The 13,096-nt window shown below is 39.4% G+C and overlaps 1 protein-coding gene across 1 annotated transcript in view; it reads left to right on the plus strand.

The window, feature by feature from the left end:
* Nucleotides 1-229: 229 nt before the first annotated feature.
* LOC124619360 (heat shock 70 kDa protein cognate 5) overlaps nucleotides 230-13,096 on the plus strand; it is an 83,661-nt gene continuing 70,794 nt past the window's right edge. Inside the window, exons 1-3 of the mRNA XM_047145682.1 lie at nucleotides 230-417; nucleotides 580-632; nucleotides 3,291-3,436. Coding sequence (XP_047001638.1) covers nucleotides 316-417; nucleotides 580-632; nucleotides 3,291-3,436 — 301 coding nt within the window. The 5' untranslated portion in view covers nucleotides 230-315. The remainder of the gene's footprint in view (nucleotides 418-579; nucleotides 633-3,290; nucleotides 3,437-13,096) is intronic.

Consider the following 13,096-nt stretch of genomic DNA (forward strand, 5'->3'; position numbering starts at 1 on the left):
GGAATATTCCTGCTGCTTGGGATTTTTCATTTATTTTTCATTTCTTTTAAACGTGAGTTTCTTGTATGACTGGCCCATACAAAAAGTTGTCAAAATTTTCTATACGGAACATTTTTTATATAACATTCCCCGAAGTGTGTTATACAAGGTCTTTGAGAAAGTACGAAATTTGTTTCGCTGCATAGTGATTATCGATATGTAGTAGAAGTTTCTCGATTATCTTTGAAAATATAGGTATGAGGGAAGTCTGTGGTGGGAGCACGTGAAAGGGAAGGTTGTGTGTTGCGGTGGGATTGAAATTGAGAAATAGACAAAATGTTGTTCGTTTGGAAATACGTTGGCCGTAAGGCTTTTGATTCTACTTACCATGTAACGGAATCGGCGAGTAAACATCAGTTTAGTACGCTTCTGAATAAGGTATAGGTTCCTGCGTTGCAGGACAAGTATTCATAAATCATTGGGATATCAGATTGTTGGAAAATAATCTGCTACTGCGATTAGTATACAACTATATGTATTAAATGTTCAGGCTTGTTGTACTTGCATTGGAGTTAGTGGTATTTACCTCCCTTTTTTCAGGTCGCTACACCGGCTCTTGGCGCAAACCAAAATGTTACGCAATTTAGGCACAAGTAAGTACTATATATCAACTGCTTAAAGTTCAAAACCGTAACAAAGATTCTAGTGAGATTATTATGTTTACTTGCTGCCCTTTGTCGTTACATTGCATGATGCAATATATTATATTTTTGCATGGCCGGTGTTAAATAAATTTGTTGGGCGTACTGGACAGAAACGATGTCATTGATGAGGCACACTGGCATGTTTTTCGTTCCAGGCGCGTCTTATGAACATTCTTCAAGATAACAATTTTTGCCGTGAAAACATTTTCTGGTCGAGTCTCGTGTATTGACGTTCTATAACTTGCAAGTAATTGGAGTATGATGAAAATGTAATTCTCTGCATTATGTAAAAGTTTATCAGGCCAGAAAAGAGGACAATGGTTTATGTGAGTTTGTAATTGCTGCAGTTGCACAAATTTAGTGATTTGGCTTTCTCAGTAACTTTGACCTCGTCAGTTAGTGAAATATAACTAATCAAGTGTTATATTTGATAAGACAAGCCAGTGCGTTTTGTACTTAGGTGTGAGAAAATGTTTGATGCTGAGTTGTTAGGTCTTGTTCCATGTAACAGGGTTGTGGTGAGATGTCATTACAATATTAAACCAATCTTTGATTGTATGCCTCGTGTGTAAGTGCAGTTAACATCAGTGATTTTGAGTTTCTACTGCCCAAACTGAAAGATCAAATTCTGTTTTAATTGAAAGTCAAGCTTATGTTCGTAGTGCTGTTCTACATCTACATTTATACTCCGCAAGACACCCAACGGTGTGTGGCGGAGGGCACTTTACGTGCTACTGTCGTTACCTCCCTTTCCTATTCCAGTCGCGTATGGTTCGCGGGAAGAATGACTGTCTGAAAGCCTCCGTGCGCGCTCTAATCTCTCTAATTTTACATTCGTGATCTCCTCGGGAGGTATAAGTAGGGGAAGCAATATATTCGATACCTCATCCAGAAACGCACCCTCTCGAAACCTGGCGAGTAACCTACACCGCGATGCAGAGTGCCTCTCTTGCAGAGTCTGACACTTGAGTTTGCAAAACATCTCCGTAACGCTATCACGGTTACCAAATAACCCTGTGATGAAATGCGCTGCTCTTCTTTGGATCTTATCTATCTCCTCCGTCAACCCGATCTGGTACGGATCCCACACTGATGAGCAATACTCAAGTATAGGTCGAACGAGTGTTTTGTAAGCCACCTCCTTTGTTGATGGACTACATTTTCTAAGGACTCTACCAATGAATCTCAACCTGGTACCCGCCTTACCAACAATTAATTTTATATGATCATTCCACTTCAAATCGTTCTGCACGCATACTCCCAGATATTTTACAGGAGTAACTGCTACCAGTGTTTGTTCCGCTATCATATAATCATACAATAAAGGATCCTTCTTTCTATGTATTCACAATACATTACATTTGTCTATGTTAAGGGTCAGTTGCCACTCCCTGCACCAAGTGCCTATCCGCTGCAGATCATCCTGCATTTCGCTACAATTTTCTAATGCTGCAACTTCTCTGTATACTACAGCATCATCCGCGAAAAGCCGCATGGAACTTTCAACACTATCTACTAGGTCATTTATATATATTGTGAAAAGCAATGGTCCCATAACACTCCCCTGTGGCACGCCAGAGGTTACTTTGTCTGTAGACATCTCTCCATTGATAAGAACATGCTGTGTTCTGTTTGCTAAAAACTCTTCAATCCAGCCACACAGCTGGTCTGATATTCCGTAGGATCTTACTTTATCAGGCGACAGTGCGGAACTTTATCAAACGCCTTCCGGAAGTCAAGAAAAATAGCATCTACCTGGGAGCCTGTATCTAATATTTTCTGGGTCTCATGAACAAATAAAGTGAGTTGGGTCTCACACGATTCCTGTTCCGGAATCCATGTTGATTCCTACATAGTAGATTCTGGGTTTCCAAAAACGACATGATACGCGAGCAAAAAACATGTTCTAAAATTCAACAACAGATCGACGTCAGAGATATAGGTCTATAGTTTTGCGCATCTGCTCGACGACCCTTCTTGAAGACTGGGACTACCTGTGCTCTTTTCCAATCATTTGGAACCTTCCGTTCCTCTAGAGACTTGCGGTACACGGCTATTAGAAGGGGGGCAAGTTCTTTTGCGTACTCTGTGTAGAATCGAATTGGTATCCCGTCAGGTCCAGTGGACTTTCCTCTATTGAGTGATTCCAGTTGCTTTTCTATTCCTTGGACACTTATTTCGATGATGTTATGAAACACAAAAGTTTGTGTTTACATTGCAGATGTAGCTTGCACTCTGAAATGCTTCCTTATAGAAGTATTGGAAGGGGAAAGGAAAGTATGGATAATTATTTTTTTCTTGGGGACATATTGTGTTTGTAGTTGGAGATCTGGGTCAAAGTGGAATCTGATAGCAAATTTTTGATGCTCTTGTAGTAGATTCCATCAGGGTTGTTATATTCACTTATTGTGGACGAGAACTATGCCACGCACTTTTACTGAAGTCTGATAATTTGTAATCATTGGAAAATATAATTTGAATTGTGTTACATGTGAAATGCAAGAATTAACCATATAAAGCAATATGACATCGTTAAAAAATTGTTGTATTTTGCTCCTTGGTGCATGTAAGAGTTCGTTCTACTCACTTTCTTACTTTTATTTTCAGATCAGAAGGTGTGAAAGGGGCTGTAGTTGGTATAGATCTAGGCACCACGAACTCGTGTGTGGCAGTAATGGAAGGCAAACAGGCAAAAGTAATTGAAAATTCAGAAGGTGCAAGAACCACACCGTCAGTTGTGGCTTTCACTAAAGGTATTTCTGTTGACAACAATTATTTCTTCCTTTTGATGTGACTATCTTAAGAAAATCCCTTTTTTGTATTCATACTCTAAGATTGACTTGTGTTGTATTTTGTGGTAGTTTGTAGCTAAACTATATGCACAGTAATGTATTTAGGAAGAAACCTAAGCTGATGATCTGTTCTCTCTGTGCATATGTGATATCACACCCATCATTGTCAAAAGCCAGTTTCGACATGCAGTTATCAGTCGATTCAACCAACCATAGTTTTGATTTTTTATCCGAGTGTGGACTCTTGGAATTTTACCAAACAAGGCAATGGTTAAAATCCTTATCCGGCAGTCCAGATTTGGATTTTCAATGCTTTTGCTAATGTCTATAGTTCCTTTGAAAAGACAACAATATTGGCGTCGACAGAAGCATCCGATCCCACGCGTCGGCTTTGACCCGTGACGTAAGGGTGTTGTCGTGTGTCACGTCATGACGGCGCGGAGTTTGGTTTTAGTGTGGCTGTCTCCAGTTCTGTTTTATCTTATTTTATTTACTTTTCTAATCTGTTCGTTCTACCTCGTGAGATTTTTTTTTTTTTTTTTTTTTTTAATTTAAAAACACTTATTACTTATTTTAATTATGTTTCCTCCAATTTCTGTTTTAGTTTATTATATTTATCTTTCTGATCTGTTCGTTCTATCCTGTGAGATTTTTTTTTTAAAGACAAAAAACACTAATCAGCTATTGAAGCATCTTTATCTTCTATGGGTTGCAGGGGTTACGACCCCTGGGGAGGTGGGTGGGTATTCATGCATGGCTGTCTTCACTTACACGTTGTAGCTACACAAGGCGTCTGAATTTGTTTATATTTAGTTTGCCCCCCCCACCCAAAACACCCCATTTCCCGCGCTTGTCCCGTTAGTGTCCTTAGGCTTCTTGTGGAAAGTGTGTGTGTTTGTTTTTGTTTCCGCCATATTTGTGACGTCATGGGTCAAAGCAGACGGGCGGTATCGGACGGTTCCGTATTTCCACAATATTGCCAATGTCATTCCTCAATCTGAGTTTTGTGCTGTTTCTGATGTTGGCCTCACAATAATTTTAATCCTCCTTTCTTCTCAGAGTGATGGTAAAGCTCAAAGAGATAGTCTTTTTATCTGGGTAGGCATTTTGCTGAACATTTCTGTGTTGTGTGAAGTTGTGGTACTATATATCTATATCAATTTTTTTTACAACAGTGTTAACACATTTTGTAATGTCAGTCATGTTCCACAGGTGAGTGAAGCCAGTGCAGTCTCGTCTTGCACTATTGCTTTGCCAAAGTTAATTCAAAGACTTTGTACTGTGGATTGCAGAGTCATAATTTTAGGAATTGCGTAGATGTCATGGGGAGATGTGTCAAACTTAAAAAAAGGCGGCAGTGTTGATTTCGCACTCAATTTAAATTGTACGAAACTGCGATGAGGAAAAAATGGGTTAGACACTTGTAAATTATAGAGCAGATCATTATTGTAGTGTCCTGCTGGGTTAAAGAATATACATTAGAAACACTGCCTCTGAAACAGGATTATCTACAAATATTGTTTGTGGTTATTATGGTTTTGTGTGAGGTATGTGATGTTATTGTCATGGGTAGCAGTGTTGCTATACATGGTGAAAATAAGGGTGTTGAAATAGATGAATTGCACGTCACAACCTGCAAGTAAAGGAAAGGACAAATTTTGAAAACCGAAATTGAACAGATATGGGTGTTTGGAGGTGTATGAAGGGTATCTCAGAAATGCTTTATAGTTAATGTATTTGAAGAATGAAGATCAGGATTTTGAGTAAGGTGAGTTAAATTACATTTAAGTGCTTCATTGGAAGACATTCATCTTCATCAACACTGTAACCAAAATTGGTATCTTGTGCCATGAGTTGCGCTCTTGTTCTCCATTGCTTGCAACAGATGTTGAAAATTACCAAGTCTACTGCCCCTGTGTCATTAATGTTACATTGTAAAGCTCACAGGTCTATGAATAACTGTCAACAGTCTGTGGAATATGGTTTAGTGCTTTTTTCTGAATTCAGTAGTGCTCCAGAGATAAATACTGATCTTTCACAGTTGTGACTGGTTCCAGTGAACTGTGAAGTCAAATAATAATGGTTCTCTGCACATGTATGTGCATTCTTAGACGTAAAACCTGTCCAATGCAGAGACTAAGTCACTCGTTAATGTAAAGCGGCCAATCAAACTGGCCGCCCTCAGTTGTGAGTCTGCCTATACGCATGATTTGGCAACATGGTAGAGTGCAGAAGTGTCTGGAGAAAATATAGTCTCTTTATTGAGCTGTTACAGTATTGTATTAGCTCGTAGTCTGGTACAGGATGATTAATCATTAACACAACCACCTGGCAAGGGTTTCTTGCAGACATCTTTCTAAGGCTAGTGGGAATTTCCTGTGGCTCTGACCAAATGGCTATAAATTTACTGAAGTTACAGCCCACTTTGTTTTCGGTTGTATCATGGTTCCACGAAGTGGATACATTAATTCACAAGATAACTGTTACTGGAGTTCCAAAGAACCTAACATAATATGCTTGTACCAACTGCGTAATTAACAAATAGGAATGTGGTGCGCTATTAGTGGTGGAAGCAGTTAAGTGACAGATACGTGCAAAAACATTTTGCAGCTTTTTTTCCAAATTAACTGAGAGAGAACTTGCTTTTGCTACCTTTCACCAGGAATATGTAATGGCACATAAGGCCAGCTTATCATTATAGGAAATTGTGTATTTCAAGATAGTTATCACTAACACCATATGGCCTCCTTATTTCTCCAGTTTAACACCCTGTGATTTGTCTCTAGGAGACATTAAATGAGAAAATGTGCAGATCAAATCGATGAACTTCAGATGAACTAATATACATCGAGAAATTGCTACCATGTCACGGAAAGAACTGCAGAGTGTAATGTTTATTTCCTAAGCAGGTGTTAGAAATTCATGAAAAATGAAAAGCAGCAGTCCAGATCTCCTTCCTTAATGTATGTGAGAAATTAAAATCAATTTTTAGGGCTTTATGTTGTGTATGTTAGAAATAACTTCCATGACAGACCACACTATATTTACCTGCAGACCTCCTATCACCACCCGCATGCCACGGAAAGTGATGGCTTTTATGAGTGATCACCCTGTAGTAAGTATGGCAAAATGTAAACACGAAGTCACAAGTTTGATTCCACGCATCTCCTTAGTTTTTAAACTGCATTTGTGCTGTCTGCCTGAAGTTATCAGTCTGAAACCTCAGAGATAATTTGCATCACTTCCTAACTCACGTGTAATAGCAAAAACTTTTGGAAAGAATTCAACTCAGTTTGTGGCTGCGTCAAGAACAAAATAGAATATACTCAAGTGTTTTTTTTTTTTTTGCCCTACTGCCTCTACTGGCCATCTCAGGTCAAGTGCTGTCCAAATGACTGCAGCACTGTGAGTGTATTTATCGACTCTCATTTTCTTGTTTGAAGTTCTAGTATTCACCTTGCAGTTACATATTATAAGTTGCATACTTGAAACTTACTAATGTTGTGTAAGCATTGTAAAATATTTACAACTGGAAAAAAGTTTCACATTTCAGACATATAGCTGCATATTCCTTGAATGTCATTAGATCCCTCATTGAGCATTCTTTTGTAGTATTGTTGTTGGTGACAATTTATGGCTGCTATTTGTTGCCAGCACCTGAGACACGTTTTGGTTGCAGTGTACAAAAATACTATTTTTTATACCATTTGTTTTTTGATTTGTTGATTTTTGAAGTTTCCAAAGTTCTGCAAGCAATTTTTGTCACATTTTGGAACCTTAAAATGGCCATATCTCAAAAACTACTTGCATGACAGACCTGACATTTGTATCAATCTATTCAGTTTCTCCTAAGCTTTGCAAAAATATGCTATATTACTATATTCATAAAGTTGAATTTTCCAAGACCAAAATTTTTAAAATTGTAAGAATTTCAAAATTGGAATTTTTTTATTTTGAAATAAATATGTTAATTCTACACTGTGTGTAAATGTGAGGGTATTCCAATGGGAACATGTTAAAATAAATTTTATTATATTGCTAAGCAGAGCATCCAACATGATGTCCATAGGACTGCACACTTATTACGAAGCTGTAATGGAAATCTTACATGGCAAAAACCGTGTAAGGTTGTGTGTGGGGCACTGTGTCAATTGCTTTTTGGAAATCCAGAAATATGGAACCTGGCTGTTGTCCTTCATCCGTAGTTCTCAGTATATCATGTGAGAATAGGGTAGGATGAGTTAAAGTGAACAATGCTTTCTAAAACCATGCTGCTTTGTGGACATAAGCTTCTCTGTCTCAAAAAGTGTATTATATTTGAAGTGAGAACATGTTAAAAGATTCTGCAGAACACAGAAGTTATGGATATTGGTCTGTAATTTTGTGGGTCTGTTCTTCTATCTTTCTTGTATATGGGCATCACACGCACTTTTTTTCTAGTTGCATAGGACTTTGTCCTGAGTGAAAGATTCACGATAAATGCAAGTTAAGTGGCCAATGCCATAGAGTACTCTTTGTAAAATCAAACCCAGATTCCATCGTAAAATCAAACCCAGATTCCATCGTTACCTGGTGATTTATTTGCTTTCAATTTTTTTAAATTGTTTCCCTATGCCATTAATGCTTGTTGCTATGTCACTCATACGGGAGTCTGTACGATGGTCAAATGACAGTATGTTCGTAAGATTCTCCTGTGTGAACAATTTCTTGAATGTGAAATCTAAAACTTTGGTTTTTGTTTTGCTATCTTCATCTGTCACACTAGAATGGTCAACAAGAGACTGAATGGAATCCGGCTGCTTTGTCACAGAATTGTTAAAAATCTAGCCTCCAGTGAGACCGGAACCGCAAGCCAAAACAACCTTCACTTTACAGACAGCTACATTCGCTCAGAGCTATTGCAGGGCTACCGTATTTCTCTCTCCCTTATTGTCCCAGTGGTGGCAGTGGCAGATATGACATTGTATAAGTTGCTATTAGTTGCCATTTCTCTGTGGAATAACTTTCCTGGACTCAAAACCATGCATTGCTACCATTCTTCAGAGAAAATAACTCCATTTATACAATGGAAATGTCATGAAAATCAAATGAATTTGGCAGGATGATTCTGTGCTAACCAAGAGGTAACTCTCCTGTCACAGACGCGCCAAACATACTATGTTTTTGCAAAGATTTAGTTATACTACTAGCAGGAAGAATACCAGCCAGCAAGTTCCCTGAGTAGACTAGGAAGCAACTATACCTTAAGTCTCAGACGTGGCTGTCGAGAATACACAAAGTATGTCAGTTAGCTTTACTATGATTTCTTTAATAGTATTTAGGGACTAGAGCATTGTTACCAACAATACTCAGGTGCATCGAATGAATAATATACTTGTACATCAAAAACTGTCATTATTTATGTTTTCCTATCTTAAGTGGGGTCGGCTGAAGCGTCTGATCCCACCTGTAGGCTTTGACCCGTGACGTAAGGCTGTTGTGTGTGACATCATGCGGAGTGGAGCTTGGTTTGTGAGGGTGGCGTGTTTGTAGGTGTCGTCGTGTTGCGGTTTGTGGTGCCCTCTGGTGGTGTGTTTAGGGGTTTTGTCTTATGTAGTGGTCTTACTGATTATAGTGGCTGGTTCGTGTTTTGGCTGTGTTTGGAGCGGAATTGGTTTCAGTGAGTTAACAGTCTAGTGGTTTTGTGTGAAAGTTATTGTAGTGCTGTTTGCTGTAGTTAGTATTTTAATGTGAGTAAATGAATTTGTTGTTGGTCTTGTTAGGTATGGATATGACTGATAAAATAGTGTGTGACTCCATGCTATGATGTTGAAGCTGATCAAATTTCTACAGTTTTTGGGTTGATTGTGGAGGTGGTGAAGTGTGCTGTCAGAAGGAAGTGACATTGGCAGAAGTTCCGGCATCTCGGACCAGGGATAGTTGTGTGGCAGTGCCGTAGGGATAACCTATGGTGCTCCATACGTCACGGTTCCTGGTTCGAGAAGTCTAGGTTGGGCCTGTGCAAGATTGTGTTGTTGACATATTCCTTTTGTTATAGATCCTCTCAAAGTTTTTGCGCATGAGACTGGGTGAGTGAGAGGAATGTGCTTGACTGGTTTTCGTTTTGCTGTGAAGTGTGTTCTGAGTTTATCGAGTATAGGGGTAAGTTGGGTGGGCCTGGGGTTGTGGTGGAGGTGGAAGAGTCACAGCATGGGAAAAGTATGGCAGGGTTGGTCTCTGGGGGTGGGGGTTCTGTTGTACCGGTTGGGTTGGTGTTTGGAATGTGTTTTCAGGGTTGTGGAGGGGGTGGTCTATGGCGGAATTAGTGTGGTTGGTTGAGGAGTTTGTAGAACCAGGTTCCACTGTAGTTCCAGATGCTTTTTCTTCTTATAGGGGGTTGGGTGAGAGGGGGTACGGTCATTTAATTGTTAACCATAGTTAAGAGTTTAAAAATCGTGAGACGGGGCTTGTGCGCGAATACTATAGAGGGGATGTGGGGGGGCTGTTAAGTCAGTTCTTGGGGGGGGGGGGGGAGGAGGAGGAAGAGCCGCTCTTTCAACCTTCAGTCTCATTTGGATGAGTACTGTTGGCGGAAGAGCGTCCCTGAGGGCTTTTTTTTTTTTTAAAAGGGGGCTATTAGTAAGATGTACAGGCCGAAAGTGGTTGGTTTGGGTGGGTGCAGCTGGGGGGGGGGGGGGTGTTGTGTTGGTTTGTGATTTAGTTGTGGAGGATCTATTCTGTTGCAGTTTTTGTTGAGTTGTAGTGTGTGACTGAGATTTTTTTATTTTGAGTTTGGTTTTTGTTTATGGGTATTTTATTTTGGGGTGATGAGGGAGGTTGGGTTGGGGGGATGGCATGTGGGTGGGTTGGGTCTTTCTTTTGGTTGTGTATTTTTTGTTGGTTTGTGGTTTTTGTGTGTGTGTGTGTGTGTGTGTGTGTGTGTGTGTGTGTGTGTGTGTGTGTGTGGTGGCCGACCTGGGTTGCGGTGCCAGGACTTTGTTGTGGTAAGTTTTGTTTTTCTTGTTTGTGCCCTGAAACCCCTATCGTTCAATCCTCCATCTCTTCTCAACTCTCATAGGAGTTGCATGAGAAGATACGGTTGAAGCCCTCTCTGAACCAATATGTTGAACTGTAAAACAAGCACACCGTGCAAGTAGAACGGGAGGCTTGGAGTGTCACTGAAGTATTAGTTGGCCCAGTGGGAGTGGATGGGTGAGGGGGCAAAAAATAAACTGTTAAGATTAAACTACAAAATGAACACAAGGGAAGAATGTTTTGGTTGTTTGTGACACAGTCTGCAAGACTTCGAATGGTACATACTTGGGATCAGTGAGTCTAGGCTCAAAGCTGCAGTACTACTATCCTCAAGTCTGGACACACCCTATTAAGTAATAACTGGGACATAAATTGGTATATTGGCAGCATAGCTCTGCTCATTTGCAATAGGACGAAACAGTTTTTCACCAAGTCTGATATTTCAGACAGTGATCCATGTGATCCTTAAGGTGAATTCTAAGGTTAGTCTTCAAATCAGTTGTGCTTATGCATTTACTTGTACTTCAACCTGTGAAGAATTAGAACAGTCCTATGAAGATTCCACAACAGCAAAAAATTCAGAAACTACCGCATTTTCCATAATACTTCAGTGTTAATACAAAAATGGGAGCGAAGTCTACAGAAAACGATCCCGTTGTTGCAGACTTTGGATTTTCAGCACGACACCAGAGCGCATAAATTATGATTTTTCTTAACAACCACTGACAAGTTAAGAGGAGTGGATCTGAATGAACTCTTGACAGCACTCCAAAACCAGACAAATCGAAGATTCAGCTTTGAAACAGAACAGCTGATAGAAGAAAGGTGAAACACTGACAGACGCCATACACTCACCTCAACAAAAATGTGAAGAAGGCGATCAGAAGAGATCATTGAATGCACAACAAAAGACTGATCGAGGAAACCGTCAAAATCAGTGTGAACAAAAAGTCCTTTGTACCAATCAATCAAAAGGGAAACTTAGCATCCACAAAATTCATAATGGCTGAAGGGAAATCGTTACCGAGAGAGAAAATTATAAAAACTGTCGGACTTTCATTAGACGCTCTACTGTCACTGGCAAGCCAAAGCCTGCGTGATGAAATAAGATTTGTTATTAATGTGGGATCATAAAAACTGGAACCTATCAAAAAAATGAATTGAAACAGCTTTGAAACAACTCAACAATTTTAAGGTGCTGGGAGATCAGATCAGATCATGTGTGAGATGCTTAAAATTCAGGGAAGACAAAGTGACACTCCTAGTTCAATTAAATAAATGTCTCAAGGAAGGAATATTTTCAGAGTCATGGAAAAATCCAGAAGTCATTCTCTTCTTCGAATAAGGTGACAACATGAACCCCGAGAATTAGTCTTTTTATCCATATTTTGCAAGCTGCTAACAAAAATCATTACGGACCACGGAAGTCAGAAATTTCTCCTCAGCCATTCTTAATGGTTTGTTTTACATTGACTGGAATGAAGGGCTCTCATGCTCACATGGATTCTGATGGTCTTCTCGATCGGTCTTGTTTTGCACTTGCTGATCTCTTCTGATGGCCTTCTGTGTGTGTGTGTGTGTGTGTGTGTGTGTGTGTGTGTGTGTGTTTATATCCGTCCTTTTTTTCCCCCTAAGGTAAGTCTTTCCGCTCCCGGGATTGGAATGACTCCTTATCCTCTCCCTTAAAACCCACATCCTTTCGTCTTTCCCTCTCCTTCCCTCTTTCCTGATGAGGCAACAGTTTGTTGCGAAAGCTTGAATTTTGTGTGTATGTTTGTGTTTGTTTGTTTGTGTGTCTGTCGACCTGCCAGCGCTTTCGTTCGGTAAGTCACATCATCTTTGTTTTTAGATATATTTTTCCCACGTGGAATGTTTGGAAACATTCCACGTGGAAAAAATGTACCTAAAAACAAAGATGATGTGACTTACCGAACGAAAGCGCTGGCAGGTCGATAGACTTACCTTAATTAATCGAATTAATTAATTACATTATTTTCATGTTTAATTTGTACGAATTTTGCAGCGAATGAATTGTCTTTCACTTTTAATTTACTGATCTTGTAAATTGTAAGTCAGTGGTGGCGTAAACACACGTCGATTTTGCTTGCTTTACGTCGTTGAGATTTACAGAATTTGGTTTTATGCTTCTTCTTCCACCATGACTACTTCTCATTTTTGACTGTGAATACAATACTGATTTTTATCGGACTTCCTCTTCAGATGCAGGCAGCTAGTGACGTGACATTAACATAATGCACGGAAGAAAAGAAAACTTTCGTGGTTTTGCACTTAAAAGAACTCTAATACTTCCATAAAAATTATTGTTAGGTAGCAAAATGTCTACTACACACTTCACAAGGATATGTCTTCTCCCCACGAGAACTAAAGACAATGTCCTCTCAATATTATTGTTAGTTATTTTATGGCCTTCATTGGACCACTGTAGTCAAAAATACAAAGTTCTAAACAAGTTGTTACACATGGATACAATTTGGTTCGACAATAACTTAATATATGTAGGTAATATAATTATTAGAGGCTATTCTTATATGAAAGGTGTTATTTTCTTTCTTTCTTCATCTGAGACAACTCTTCCTGTACTCCTTT

This window comes from Schistocerca americana, chromosome 6 (assembly GCF_021461395.2).
Source record: "Schistocerca americana isolate TAMUIC-IGC-003095 chromosome 6, iqSchAmer2.1, whole genome shotgun sequence".
Lineage (NCBI taxonomy): Eukaryota > Metazoa > Arthropoda > Insecta > Orthoptera > Acrididae > Schistocerca > Schistocerca americana.